Source organism: Camelus ferus, chromosome 16 (assembly GCF_009834535.1).
Source record: "Camelus ferus isolate YT-003-E chromosome 16, BCGSAC_Cfer_1.0, whole genome shotgun sequence".
Lineage (NCBI taxonomy): Eukaryota > Metazoa > Chordata > Mammalia > Artiodactyla > Camelidae > Camelus > Camelus ferus.
The window spans coordinates 31,695,771-31,711,990 of NC_045711.1; the positions used below are offsets into that span (position 1 = coordinate 31,695,771).

Genomic DNA, 16,220 nt, shown 5'->3' on the forward strand with positions numbered 1-16,220 from the left:
GTGGCCTCACATTTGAAACCCTAATTTTCTTCTTTAAACTTGACATTCTTATTCATTTAAATGTGTCATATTAATAATGTACAAGGCTGTGTTGGAGAGTCAAAGATAAATAAGATACGGTCTCTTCTAAAAACTTCAGAGTCCAATGAGAACAGTAGAAATGTACACAATTGACAAAAAATAATTTTAGAGAAATTATGCTTGAATGTACAAAACTGACTGAACCTAGCACACAGTAGGCATCAATAAATATGTATTGAAATAATGAAATGAAAGGGTCAGATTCATCTACTTGAAGGAGAGAGCACTTGAGCTGGATTAACTCTTAAAAGACAGGTAGATCTTCAATAGAGCAATACTGGGCAAAGATTACTGCAGGGAGAGAAAATCAAGGATAGAAGACAAGGCTGAGGAAGTGGACATGCAGTGAGTATACAGTTTCAGTTTTGCAAGATGAAAAAATTTTAGAGATTAATTACAAAACAACGTGCGTATACTTAGCACTATTCAATGGTACACTTAAAAATGGTTCAGATGATAAGTTTCATGTTATACAGATTTTACTACAACTTTAAAAGAATTTTTAAAAAGACAAGGAGGCAAATAAGTGTACGGCAAATTAAACAAACTTCAAGGTCATTCAATATGGCTAGAGCATGGAGATTTAGAGGAAGAAAAGGAGTTGGAAAGTAGAAAAAAGTAAAAGAAATCTGAAAAGATAACTATCGGAAAGCGCGGTCAATGAGATCATACAGGAGGAGTTTTGTACTGGGATTTTCAGACTTTAGCTGCATATCAAGGAGAAGCCCTTCAGAGATTTTTAAGCAGTGAAATGATTATTCTGGAAAAAAATACATGGGCTGGACCACAGAACAGACACAGAGAGCAGGACTAGACTGACTAGAAGGCTACTGAAACAGTCCAGCTCTAAATTCAGCAGTAGATGTAAGGATAGGAAGAAAGGGAAGGATGCAGAGAAGCTGAATCAGAAAAGAGGAGATGTCACTGGACTTTCACAGTAGTAGATCACTGATCGCTTTCAGGAGAGTGAGGAAGTAGAAAACAGAGATTTCAGGATGAGTAAGAATACCAGAAGCAGGTTGATTGTTCCTGCTTCAGAATTTTGGCAATTAAAAAAGGAAAAAAAAAAACAAATGGGGAAAAGGTAGTATGGATAAACGAAAACAAAGGAGAAGTGTTTGGATTTTGTGTTGCAAGGCGTATTTTGCTTTGTTCTCTTTTTAGGACAGAAGAAATGGAATGTGAGGAGAAATGATTCGTCACTTCTAGGCCTGGCCCACAAAACCTTCCCACATGATACAAAGACATGCAAAGAGAATTTAAGTAGAAAAATATTTACACAACCATTAACTTAAGAGCAGTTTCTGAAGTAGTGTATCTTCTATGATACTTTCTCCATTTTCCTAAATTACAAAAAAAAAAGTCTTCTAAATTCAAAAATCATTTTAAATTAACTATTTGAACCACTTTAGAAAGGCCCTAATTTTCCCATTCAACTTCTCAGAAATAGTCCTAAATTGCTTGGCATCCTATCAAATTAAGGCTGTTGAGAAAAGCAACAGAACGCATTTAGCCTCTGAGGGAAAGTGAAGAAAATAGATGATGAACTTCAAATGCATCATTCTAAGGGTTTTTACTCTCTCTTCTCAACTAATAACATGTCTCTTGAAGAATATATGCATACTTTTTAACAAACGTATACTTGAGTTATTTGATACAGATATTCAATTTAATATTAACATAACTTCTTGAATGAGCTATCTCTTTTTTGTACCTGTTGGGACTCCAAGGTATGGTTGGAGTCATAGTGATGTCTGGAAACAAAACCCCATTGTCCTTGATCCTGTCTAACGCATAATGCATTTCACAGAGGGGTAACCGATTTAATTGAAACTGAAGTTCAACCTGAAACACAAAATGAAAAAAAAAATTAAAGCATTAAAGCAAACTTCTTTTAATCTGTTTCTCCATTGCTGATTTAAAACTCAAATCAGAAAGCTTGACCCTGTATCAAACTGGAACACTTTAGGTTTTTCTTAGATTAAAAACAATTGATTTTCTCTGAAAGCTACCAAAGGTCCAATTCTCCACTCACCAATATTAACCCCTCAAAGTCAACTGCACTTCTGCTTATGGCTGAGGAAGGCAAACGAAAGCAGAAGGATGCCAGCCGACAAGGAGACTACAGACAACCACAGTGAAGCTGCCACATTTCAAAACCTACCTGTGTGTCATGATCAGGCCGAAGATTAAGTTCTTCACAGCATTCCCTGGATATCCTTAAAAATATATATTCTTTTGTTTTTTCTTCAATAGTAGCTTCATAAACCTTCTCTTTGGTTCCCTGGGTCTGTACTAACTTCTCTTTAGAGACTGGTAATAAATAAACAGCATTGACTTTGGTCATCACCAGCCGTCCAGCCAAAGTATCTTCAGAAAGTGTTTCAGTAAGCTTAAAGCGACCAAAAAGTTGTCCATTCTGAGCATACTTTGCACCTCCAGAAACTCCAGTGAGCATGAAGCTTGCTAGAATCTGCAATTGCACTTTAAGGTTGAACCTAAATTAGAAGTAGAAAATGAGTTTTAGTACTTAACATCAAAAACATTAAAACTAAAAGAGTAAACCAAATCAAATATAAACATAGAAAAATTAAAACTCCATTATTGATTCCACTGAGCTATAAGCTATACACTATCTTTCTGCCTTTAATCCACGCTGGAAACAAACCTTTTTTTTAAGTGAATAAACTCTCCAAGTTTATAAAGATGCATATACTAAGTTGTGTTGAAGAATACACACATTAAGTCTGAGCATTTAAAATAAGGCTAAATATGATTTTTTAATAAAATGAAATAGCATGTATTAATTAATATGGAAGTCTGTTTGAATATACCATTAGGACAGCTAAGACTTTAAAATCACCTAAAACCAAAAGGAAATGTACCACATTGAACTACAACAGACTTTTATTAAACTGATGCTTTCCAAGTAGATCCTATCAAAAGGTTCTAATCACAAAATTTCTCTTTTCAATACTGTTAACGAATAACATCCAGAATAAATTTTTGTTCACAGCTACATTAGGGAAGATCCCACACAGAAATTACAGGAAGAGCTATCTTAGTTACAGGCTACCTCGTTAGACAAAGGCCGCTGCACTCCCACTGCCACGTGCACACATAAGCATGAAAGAGAATATGTGTGTGCAGGAAACACTAGAATCAAGATTAATTTACAGCCAAGAAATATGAAGTGAAAGAAAGATTTAAACTAACAGCTCATCCCCTGTGCCATTCTGAAATGGTGCTGTAAAAGAGAAGACAAAGTGGTAAGAATGGGAACATCTACTTTTTCTTAATATGGTTTAAAAAATTTGAATGAAAAAATTAAATTGTTTTAAAATCTATATACCCATTTATGGAAAAGGCTACTTTTTAAAGGTACTACTGAATTGTTTTCCTTTCAGATCTTCTTTTGGATACATGATGTCAAGAATGTCATAAATTCTTAAGGGAAAAGAAAAAAAACACTTTCTAAAACATTATACATTTCTTTAATGCAAACATTTGTATTGTTTACAATATTAGGCAACTAATTCTAATTAAAACACTATAAAATTTTGAATGTCCATTTATATACTTTAAAGTTAGAAAATTACAAGGTTCGAGAAATATTTTAGCAGAAATTTTTAAAATGTAAGGAAAGTAACACATCTGAACAGCTATGCATGCATTAATAATAAGTCACAGTTTATAAGCTCCATTAGTAATTTCAAAATACACTTACAGTAGAACATATAAGGCTCCGAAAAGATGTGTAAAAATATACTTTATTATAAATATGAACTTGGTATTTAATAATGTGGCTTTATATGAGGATCAAATGAATTCTAGGAGTACTCGCCATGTATGTGTGTGTATATATGTGTGTATGTGTGTGTATCATATATATATATATATATATATAAAAAATGTGGAATTATTAAAAATTATGTTGTTTCTCTCATTCTCTATGCACATTTCACTAGATCCAAATTAGAAAAGCAGGATATATTTTAAAGAAATACAGACTGTATGTTACTTATGTTTGACTCTTTAAAGACTGGAATGTGCATTAAGAATTCATATAAAAATGAAAATGAAACAAAAGTATACTACCCTCCCCAGTTCACATATAATCTATGTTCATCTTCCTTTTAAAAAAATAAAATAAAATATATGCTTTACAAAAAAACAGGAACTCTTAGGTTATTCACACTTTTTCAAATGAAGTTAGATTTTTATTTTCTAAATACTATCCATATAACTGAGATGTGCAGTCATTAAAAACTTTCTCAGAGAAAAGAGATTCCTTATAGTACATTTTTCATCCACAACTGACCTCTTTATTGCTAAAGTTGATATATAGCTTTCTCATCTTTTTTTTTTTTGATTATTAGTACTTTGCAACCACTTTCCATTTTCTTTAAACTCCCTTTTCCACTGGTTTCTGTAGAGTCATACTCTACTAGTTCTCTTCCTGCCTTTCTAGCTATTTCTCCATCTTCCATCAAAGCATCCATCCCACCCTCCTCTTACTCTATAGGCTCTCAGTAGATGAGGCTGCCCCTCCCAGATCTTCAGCTCAGGGCTGTAAACCCAACTGTCAAATAGGGAGGTTGGACTATATGCTCCGCAAACTCAATACAAGCGAAACAGAATCACCATCTGACCTCCCCACATATCACCCCAAACCAATCCTTCCATGTATTATACAATTTATGACACTATCCATTTAGGTTTCCAAGCCAGAAACCAAGCTATCTTTGACCACATCTCTCTCACCAATCTTCATCCCCTACCGTACAATCACCAAGCCCTGTTAGTTCCTCTTACTCCTAAATCACCTGTGTCTCAACATTTTTAATTTGGATCACTGTAACAAACCCCCACCATGACTTCCTGCTTCAAATCTATTCTCCAAACCACCACCAGAGAATCCTGTAAAATGCAAGCCTGACAAAACACAGTTCTGACAGTAAAGTTTAAACAGCTTTTGCTCTCACCAACCCACCCCACCACACATGTGCCCTCCGGTAAAATTACAATGACCAACTTGCAGCTTCCCCCAAAACTCAATGCCCTTATTCTCATATCCTGTTTCTTCTAACTAAATACCTTTGTCCTATTTCTTCATCTGACAATTCTGCCTGGTTTTCAAAATTCAGTTTAAGTGTCATCTGGTCCAGAAAGCACACTTGATTCCCTCCTCGACTTGACTATCCTCCTTGTCCCTACTAACATGGGGCAGGTCCCTCTCCTGTGGGGCCCTTGTGCTCTCCTCCATCCAGTGCTAACCACAAGTTTCATAATCCTACATTTATAGGTCTAACTGCTCCACTTGATTATAAACTTTGGGGAAACAAGGAAACATAACTTGTTTGTCTTAGAATCAGCAAAGACGAGCCTAGAACCTAACACTCTGAATACTCAATAAATTCTGTTCTTTGAATTAATTTTACATGTTTGTGATAATCTGACTTTTTTCCAGGCACCATATACCCATTTCAACTACTTTATATTATTCCCCGTCAAATTCTTGAAATCCTATAATGTTTTCTCAACTAACTTGGGCAATATATTAAAGGTTTCCTGTTACATATCTTTTAGAATCTGCCATCCCAAAACCTTTGATCACAATTTGGCAGGCACGAAAAATTAATCTCACAGTTTTAAAGCAATAAGAGAATCCTCTTATGACATTCAGTTGTACCCTGCAACAAAACCCTTGCAGCAGATGCACTAGAAAATAAAGGTACTAAGAAATACAGCTTTTCCCACAGAAGATTCATCATATGTTCAAGATACAGACATTAGAAGCTTTCAAGAAGTTACAGCTACTAACATATAATTTTTCTAAAAGATTAACAGGCTAAAACTAAAAAGACATTAGAAAGTTTTCCTAAGTATTTAAAATAATGTGCATTTTTGAGATTTAATAACTCAGAAATACCTGAAATACAAAATATAAACTATAATTATAATTTATAATTTCTAAATATAGGTTTTAAAAATCTATATTTCTTAAAAAGAAGAAACATCTTTCCATTGTCACATGCCACATTTTGAAATCAACTTTAAATCTTACATAATTCCTAATATTTTAGGAAGTAGCAGAATGGTAGCCCACCAAAATTTTCAACCAACTTAAAACCATACTTCTAGCTAAAAGAAACATGGCTCCATCATCTTAGAAATAGTTACACCTCTTGAGTGTAACTTAAAAAAAAATTTCAAAGCTATATAGTGAATTCCACTTTAATCAATTTCTGACTAAATGAACAACAGAAAAATCAACCAAGATAGTAAGCCAATAAGTACCTGGGATTACTGAGGCAGAGCATCAGAACCAAGGTATAACCAATCGAGGCCTCGGGCACCTTAATGATGAAATATGTACCCACACACCAGGCCTGTCATGCCAGCTTTAGTGCTGAGCACCCACCACACCCGGATCAGGCACGCCATGACACACTTCAATGCACACGCACTCAAGAACTTCAGCCAAAGTCAATTTCTTTTGATAATGCGTATCTTAGAATGAAATAGATTTCACTTCAGTGTAGAATCATTATTGAATGCATGCACATCAACAAGTAGCTGGAGGACAAGAGAAATTTTTTAAAAATCTTGAGAGAACTCAGAAGCATTCTAAAACTTAAATGAAATGCAGTATTATCTTTACCACCTTCACACATCTCACACTAAGACTCAACATAAAAAGAAAGCTTAGTATCTGGACTGCTTTGAAAAATCACCTTTCTTAAAAAAAAAAAAAAGATAAATCTGATTACCAAATCCAACCTCAAGCCAAAATAAATTTCATCTTATCTTGAGAAGCTTCAATCTATTTCAAAAAAGGAATGTTAGGATGATCATGTAAAAGTACAGGTATACATCATTTTATTAAACTTTATTGTCCTTTGCAGATACTGCATCTTTTACAAATTGAAGGTTTGTGGCAACCCTGAGTCGAGCAAGTCTAGGCGCCATTTTTCCAACAACATTTGTTCACTTCATTGTCTCTGTGTCACATTTTGGTAATTCTTGCAGTATTTCAGACTTTTCCTTATATTATTATATGTGTTACAGTGATCTGTAATGTTAATATTGTAATTGTTTTGGGATGCCATGAAACGCACCCATAAAAGACAACAAACTTAACTGACAAATGTGTTTGTTCTGACTGCTCCACTGACTGGCCATTCCCCCATCTCTTTCCCTTTCCTCAGGCCTCCCTACTCCCCAAGACACAATAATAATGAAATTAGGCCAATTAATAACCCTACAATGACCTCTAAGCAGTCAAGTGAAAGGAGGACTTGCATGTCTCTCACTTTAAATCAGAAGCTAGAAATGATTAAGCTCAGTGAAGAAGGCATGTCAAAAGCCGAGATGGGCCAAAAGCAAGGCCTCTTGCACCAAACAAGTTGTGAATGCAAAGGAAAAGTTCTGGAAGGAAATTAAAAGTTGTACTTCAGTGAACACACAAATGATAAGAAAAATAAAAGTCTTTTAAAAGACCATCAATGGGCCATGACAAAGTCTTGGAGTAATGAAAAATGTATTATACTCTATCTGACTTTTTTACAAGTATTTAATTTGAAATTAGATACTTCTCAAAAGTTATATCATATTTAATCCATAAATAGAGTAATACAAGTTATCTTTAAGTTTTCACTTTTCCTTGTCTGGATATATCCCTTAAAGAGTGTTCAGTATCTATTAATAATATTAATGATAAGGTATCAATAAGGCAGCTTAGAAAAGAAAAATACATTGGTTAGGCTATATTTAAAGGAAAAAATACCCTTCAAAATGTGTCCATGTTTTAATACTTGTGGTTCGATTTTTAAGCCTCATTCTCATTTTATCTAAAAAGTAGAATACTATTATTAAACACAACAACTATTTCAGTAACATCTTCCTTCACTCAAATTCTCATTTCTAAGATTATTTTTTCTGTGATGATTCAAATAAGCTTTTTTTTTGATATTTAATTCATCAGTATTTATTTATTCTATGAGGACAGTTCAAATCAGCTTTTGATTTAAAATACTTGGTCTTACCTGTGGTGTATGGATAAACTGTAAAATACGTCGAAGCATTTATAAACTGCTATAAAGGTATTTTGTTACTATCAAATAGTTTTCCTGACGACTTTTAAGTTGTTTCATTCTTAAAATTACTTTCCAAAATATATGGTCTCTTTCAGTTTTTGTACATTTACTCAACAAATAATCACTGAGTGCTTGCTCTGGCTACCATAAACAGAAACCTGCTGAAGAACAAGGAGCAGGTGGTTTATACTCCCAGTACATGGCAAAGAGTCTTGTGGAGATGAACTAGGTACTAAAGCCTAGGGATGCTAAGATGAGCACAGTTCTTGCCTTAAGAAGCCCATATACCAATATTCGATAGCAATCGTTTTACTAGCTGACTTCACTTAGGCACTTCCTCCATATTTTAAAAATAAAAAATACCATCCAAAAGGGAGATCTAAAAAAAGAAAGAAAGAAAAGTGTTTCTAAAGTAACTTACTTGCTGACTTCCTTATATTGGGCTATCTCCTCAATATAAAGAAGGTCATGCAACCGTGACTGATAGTTGGTCTTGGTCAACGATTTGTCTAAAACGGACTGGGTAAATAGCTGGTCAGCAGAGAGAGGAATTTGGTATCTGATAAGAAGGCTCTTCTCCAGATCAGTAGTTTCATTAGGTTCAAAATCTATAATAGTCTTAGAAGAAGAATCCCAACGCTTAGCTGTGGTTACTAGCTGTTGTTTTGCATGCATCAGGTATTCAAGATCTAAATGGAAACAAAAAGCACATTTATAAAGGAATACAACATTAAAATTCTCAAATAATACATTATGCATTTTGGTAAGAGAATTTTATATGCTAGAGCTAAAATTCTTGAAAATCAATCAGTACAAGCCCCATTTGACAGAGTATTTTCTCTGTATCAGAAACATTTTTTGTCTAGTTTAACAAAATAACAAAAACAGGAATCCATGGAAAAAATATCCTTTTTTGTTTTTCAATATTGGGTTAGGACCTACCAGAAATAGTTATTAACATTTTAAAAATACAGATTAACATTTAGAACTCAACTCTTGACTTTAGTCAAGAAAAATCTGATTTGCAGAAGAAGGTCTGATAAATTCCTCATAAGATAAAATCTATCAGGTAACAATCACTTTTCTCCTCTTACTACCAATACCTGCCCCATTATAGAAAGAGAAGATCAGAAAACTGCAAGAGGGTAAATCTTTTCTTGTGTGGTAAAGCATAGAGAAACTCTCCGAAAGTCAACTTACAACAAACAAAAACCTTTTGGTTTTTTTCCCACGTTAAATTTCACATTAAAATGTGGTACAATGTACCATTCAAATGCCATTTCAGAAAAATCCAGTTTAGCCTCAGCTAAATTACACAGTAAGTAGGGCACAATGTCAAAATGAATGACTGTTCAAGTTCTGACAGCTCCGGGGAAAAAAAAAAGTAGCACAATACCAAGACAGGGTGAAATATACCAGAACATAAATTCTGAACACTGGGTAGGCTCACTCCGTCTGCAGTGCACATTACTTTTCCACTGAATGGAACACACATATACCTATAAATATAAAATTTGATCAGAAGAAAAAAAAGGTGCTTAACTGACTCATTAGGCCAAGATCCAGTTTTAATATAATGTAATTGGAAAGATGGTTTCACAACTCAAGCTAAAATTTTAGGAAGAAATAAGAAAGTTTAAGCAGAAATCGGTCTCCAAAGAGCAAAGACATGTTATCCTGCGCTATCTGGGAAATGAGAGCGTAATGTATAATTGCCTTGTCTTGCTTAGTGAGAGATTTTGCTATATTTAAATGCTATATATAAATTATAAACAGATAAGTATAATCATCTATCAAAATTAATTCCTCAATATTAGAAAATAGCTTATCCTAATATCTTAATGAAGAGTAGAATGTAAAGGCCCTAATTTAAATATAAAAAAAATTTTTTTAAAGACCCTAATTTCTAAACTTTACTCTTCAAAAAGGCACTTTTCATGCCAGTTTTATCATTCTTCAAATGACAACATAAACACAACTGTAATAATCAAGATAAAAAGTTGGTCTTCTTAAAAATTTGCATTTTTAACAGGGAATTATATTCAATATCTTGTAATAACCCTAATGGAAAAGAATCTGAAAAAGAATAGAGAGACATAACTGAATCACTTTGCTGTATACCTGAAACTAACACATTGTAAATCAACTATACTTCAATTTTTTTAATTTGCATTTTTAAAATACTCTGGATGAGATAATGATTTGTTCTGCAATTGCCTCACAAGTAGAAGTTTCATAAACTAAACTAAGCACATTTTCTTCCTAAATCACTCTACAATTGGGCTCTGCCCATTCATTCATTAGATCATAGCTATTCTAACAAAGCATCCAAAGGGTTGGTTTGTTTTCTCTTGAAGTATATAGTACAGGAGACTTGAAAATTACCCTTAACAGGACCTAGACAGTGGGTAAGAAAAAAGTAAGGAGAGAAAAATCCAGTGTTCTACGTACCCTGCACAAGGGTTGACACAGAAGAGGCATGCAATAAAATGCATGTTAAATGTGGAATTTATTTAAAAAAAAAAAAGCCATACTTATCTAGGACCTAAAGAGAATGAGATGAAATGATTCCCAGTTCCAAAATCAGAGACAACGCTCTTCCTCAGGAAGCATTTTGGTCTGTGGCTTTACAAATCTTGACAGCCCAAATTATAAATAAAACAAAATCCAAAAGTAATCTCAAACTATGATTTCGGCTATCCATTTCAACATCATTCCTTTCACTAAAACTGCTACATAGAAGTAAGATGCGCATCTCTTAACTTACCTATCTTGTCTGTTTCTATGTTCATTCTCTTAGTGAGGCTAATAAAAAGTTAAAACAGCAGAGCAATAACATAGGAGTACCTCATACTTTTTACATGCTTCTACTCAGTTACATTTATCTTTTGTTGACAAATACACTATTTTTAAGTCTATTTTTCTATTAATTTTCTGATCCCATAATAGTAAATATTATATGTTTTAATACTATGCCCTTAATTTACCAACAACTTTGACAGCTGGAGATAATTTTTAAGTCATACTAACTTTTAATGCTAATGTTAACAATATACTGCTAGACTCAAAGTAATGTGTAATATCAAATTTTCAAATCTAAGCATAAGAATTAATTTTCAACATGTAGTTTCCAGAAATTCAAAGCAGAATTTCAAATCAATTTTGCCAAGCAGAAATTTTCCATTACTCAAAGTTGTGGTATAAAGTATATAATGCAATTTGTGTTCTAAGCAAGGAGAAAACTAACTTCCTTCTCTTACAGATGTCTCTTGCCACAAATTTGTGAGAAGCACATCTTCAATCCCCCCCAAAATTTTTTAGCTCATATAGTATCTTTTTCTGTATCTGAATCTCACCAACACAGAAAAAATAATGAAATAAGCAAAGTGAAGGCTATACACATTTCCTGAGCAGTCTGCAGTTCTCTAACAACTAGAGAAAAAAAAATTCACTCGTGGCCTGCAAATAGAAAAGGTTGGGATACTTTAGACATTACGGCAGTAACGTAAGGAAAAAACTGTAGCGTTTTTCCCAATTCAAATTTGAATTAACTAAGTAATTAAGATTTTTAGCTCAATATTGAACAATGAATTAAAAAAGAAATGTCCGCTATATAACTTGATTTCAAATTTTAAGAAGTTAATGCACTAAAAAAAGAAGAAGTAATGCACTAATGTAAGTTCTATGGTGAACTGAGTCTTTAATTATTGAGGTGCACTGTGAATCCCTAAGAGGGAAATAAAGCATGCTGCATTTCCAAATGTATCTGTATATGGAACTCATTACCTATTAAGTTCAGTTTTGAAACACGGTTTTAGAAACACTAAGCTAATAGATGGTCTAGCATGGTCCTAATTTAACCTTATAGAAGAGAAATATATGTTCCCAGCATTAATTTAAGGACAAAAACTTGCTTAAACAATGAACAGCCAATCAGAAGTAATCAATATAAAGATATTTCCTTTGTGGAGAAAAAGGAACCCTCCTACACTGGTGGTGGGAATGTAAATTGGTGCACAGCACTATGGAGAACAGTATGGAGGTCCCTTGAAAAACTAGAAACAGAATTACCATATGATCAATCAATCCCACACTTGGGCATATGCCCAGAGAAAACTGTAATTCAGAAATATACATGTAACCCCGCATTCACAGCAGCACTATTTACAACAGCCAAGATATGGAAGCAATCTAAACGTCCACTGACAGATGAATAGACAAAGAAGATGTGGTGTATATATATATATAATGGAATACTACTCAGCCGTAAAAAGAAGGGAAACAATGCCATCTGCAGCAACATGGATGGACCTAGAGATCATCACACTAAGCATAGTAAGTCAGACAAAGACAAATATCATACATCACTTACATGTGGAATCTAAAATATCATACAAATGAACTTATTTACAAACCAGAAACAGATTCACAGACACAGAAAACAAATGTATGGTTACCAAAGGGGAAAGGGGTGGGAGGGACAAATTAAGAGTTTGCAAGAAACAGATACACACTACTATATATAAAATAGATAAACAACAAGGACCTATTATATAGCACAAGGAACTATATTCAATACCTTATAATAACCTATAATGGAAAAATCTGAAAAAGTATATATATTATGTATACATTTATTTTAATAACTTAATCACTTTGCTGTACACCTGAAACTAACACAACACTGTAAATCAACTACATTTCAATAAAAAATAAACCTATTTCCTAAGTAAATTCTAGTTTTACCATCAGTACATATCTCTGTGTGTGCACAAACCAAATTATAGTATGGTATAATTTATAATACTATCAAAACTGCTTGGAAACATGATAAAACCCAGACCTAATCCAGTTCCCCAATTCTCAACTGTATTTGGCCAACTTGTACCTGGAACGACACTTTTCTCCTAATTCTAGTCAAAGGAAGATCAAATAATGAATAACCAGGCTGTCACATTGTCACCAAATCAACAAAGAAGTTCTTTTGCTCTCAAATGTCTGAATGTTATCCACACAAGTATTCCAGGAGAAGATACAAAAAGGACACTGACATTTTACACTTTTTGTTGTTTCAAATGTTTTATAAAACTGTGATTTCACATAAACAAATCTTTTGCCCTCGATTTTTTTTTTTTTTTTTTTTGCTGACAAGCACTCTGCTGTAATTATCAAAAACACTAACATCAACATAGAAGCAGGAACCAAATACTATACTGTTTATATCCTGCCTTCATTTGTCTAAAATTCTGTTAGGACTGTGGACACAGTCACACTGAAACAAATACAGTTACACAATAAAAATTTTAAGACCTTAACCAAAATGTCAAGATATTCCATGACATCAATCGTAAGAGTAGAAAACAACAGACAAAGACAGAACTAAAAATCAGCACAACAGGTCAGCTAATTTAAGTAATGACAAAGTTAACCAAATGTCATCTAGCTAGCCTAAACCTAGGTTCAAGTTTTTCTAATGTTTAAAATGTCTTGTCAGAAAATACATTTTGTAGATTTTATATTGTTCTCTTGTAATATTTGTTTTTCCTATGTCCTTGAAAAACAAATTTCACTATGTGAAATTGTTTTATTTCCAAATTAGTTCAAGATAATGCTTGATTTTGTTCAATTATTTTCCATAACATAACAAGTTAGAAGTAAAACCTTGTTTAAAGGAAAATAGTCAAGGATATCAAACTGCATAAAGATCACTAAGAAAAAGGATATAGTATTATAAAAGGGGGGGGGAGGGTATAATGGTTCCTAATGGGAGGAAACCCTTGTCTGTATTAACTCCCGTTACTAAATCTGAATGAAATATAAATTTTACTATATTTTCAAACTGATACATTAAAAATATCAGAAATGAGACTGTCTCTTCCAGTTTCCAGTCTCAGAACATCATTCATCTTGGACAACTCCTCTTGCTGAGATCTGTAGGTGCTATGGGCCTCAATTACTTGAGTTGTCATCTCTGCTTTTCAGTCCCACGGCTGTACCCTAGTCTTTGTCCTCATTCAAACAAAAAAAATCCTCCTTTTCTCTTTCTACCTTTTTCATTGTTTGTAAACCAGAAATTATCTTAATAATAGTTAATGATAAAAATAGCAGCTACTAAAATGGAAAACGATCTGAAAAAGAACAGATACGTATATTATATATATAGATATATATGTCTATATATAATTGAATCACTCTGCTATACACCTAAACTAACACACTGTAAATCAACTATACTTCAATTGAAAAAAAATAGCAGCTACTATTTACTAAATGCCTATTAAGTGCCAGATACTGTGCAAGGCTTATTTCTGTTTCTTACGATAATCTTCTACGACAGGTATCACTAGCCCCATTTCACAGATGTTTCCACATGAAGCTCAGAAATGTTAAGTACTTCACCCAGGGTCATATAGGAAATAAGCAGAAAATCAGGATTTGAATGCAACTCTATTTACTCTGAAGTCTGTCCACTTCCCTCTTTCTCGAACTAGAAAAGTAGCACAAAGCTGATGCAAAAGTAGCCAAAGCACCCTCAACCTCTCAAGCCCACGAGGGTGCCCTGAAATCCTCATCACCACCTTCCTTTGTTCTCATCTGCTTTAATAATATCATTTTCTCTTACATTTTATTGTAGATATTTTAAAGTTTATATTATTAATTAAACAGGCTTTTTATTAACTAGTACAGATTTTTGACAACACTTACAAACTTATTTTTATGGGAAATGAGTTATGAGTTAAAAGCCACAATCTAAAAACAGCCAAGAACATCCTTTTAGAGTTACATTTGAGAGTAGGGGATAAATTTTGGTCTCTCTTTATGATTTTAAATCCCCTTACGATTTTAAAAAGGGTGCTATCTAGTAGTTCTCAAGTTCTAGTTGCTAAAAGCAACGCAGTAGTATAGGAATAAACAAATCACTCGCTGCATACAAGACAAACTCAGCCTGCTACTGGTTTTGAAAATAAAGTTTTACTGGAACATAGTCACACCCATCCCTTTACACATGTCTACGGCAGCTTTCTCACTACAATGCAGAGCTGAGCATTTGCAACAGAGATCATCTGCCCTGCGACACCTAAAATACTTACTATCTGGCCCTTTACAGAAAAAATTTGCCAATTCCTTTACTAGTAAATATAAACCAAATAGTTTCATTTCATCAACTATCATATCTGTTTGGCTACAGGAATTAACATATTTTTATTCCAAAGAGCAGTAAGAAGATGACAAAAACAGAACACAACAGAATAAAAACAGGTAAAAGGGATCAAAGTAAGTAAGAAATATGAGTAAAAAGAAGTATGGGTAATAATACTAGCACATATGCAAGAAGGTTATGCCTAAGTGTTCAATTTTGGCACAAGTGTTGCTTACTGGCAGCTAAAGGAAGGGAGGAGACAAAACCAGTTCCACCTGTTCACCATGTCCAAAAAATAAAATCTGAGCACTGCTCATGAAAAAACTTCTAGATTCTCATAAAAGGAACACTGTGGACATAATGAAAATCCTCCCTGGCGTGGTCAGTCACAGCCAAAACAACAGCAAATTTCGTACAACTCCACAATACAAAGCATTTATTAAATAAATATTTAGGGTTCATGACATAAAATAAAGCACCTGTAAGTCCAACCAAGAACCAAAAAAACATGTAGGCTAACATGCCCTTCCCTTGTCCTGTTGGAGCTTGGCAAAAAAAAATAGGTATAGGCAGTAATACGACAGTTTACAAAGTAAGTCATCATCTCCTGCAGGTGCCTGCAGGTTGAAACCAAGGACCTCTTCCCAAGAACATGAAGCAGATCCTAATAAAGGCACCTTGGTCTTCTTTATACTAGTGAACTCAACTTATGAAAGCTTATAATTTAGGACTTTTCATTCAGAGATAATGTATTAATATCAGCAAAGGTAACTGGAGAGTCAGTCAAACATGGAAATAGACATTGTAGGTGTATTCACAATTACATTAAAATGATATTTTACTTAAACTAATATTGAAAGGTTTTACTGTGCTAAAATTACCAAATGAGATTGGTAGAC

General features: G+C 33.6%; 1 protein-coding gene across 4 annotated transcripts in view; it reads right to left on the reverse strand.

Annotated features, from left to right (window-relative positions):
* Positions 1 to 16,220, reverse strand: part of HELZ (helicase with zinc finger) — a 141,723-nt gene that overhangs the window by 78,322 nt on the left and 47,181 nt on the right. For all 4 annotated transcript variants that reach the window (XM_032457042.1, XM_032457039.1, XM_032457040.1 and 1 more), the window contains 3 exons: positions 8,602 to 8,869; positions 2,246 to 2,579; positions 1,796 to 1,926 (listed from right to left, as the gene is read on the reverse strand). In XM_032457042.1, the coding sequence (XP_032312933.1) occupies positions 1,796 to 1,926; positions 2,246 to 2,579; positions 8,602 to 8,869 (733 nt within the window). The remainder of the gene's footprint in view (positions 1 to 1,795; positions 1,927 to 2,245; positions 2,580 to 8,601; positions 8,870 to 16,220) is intronic.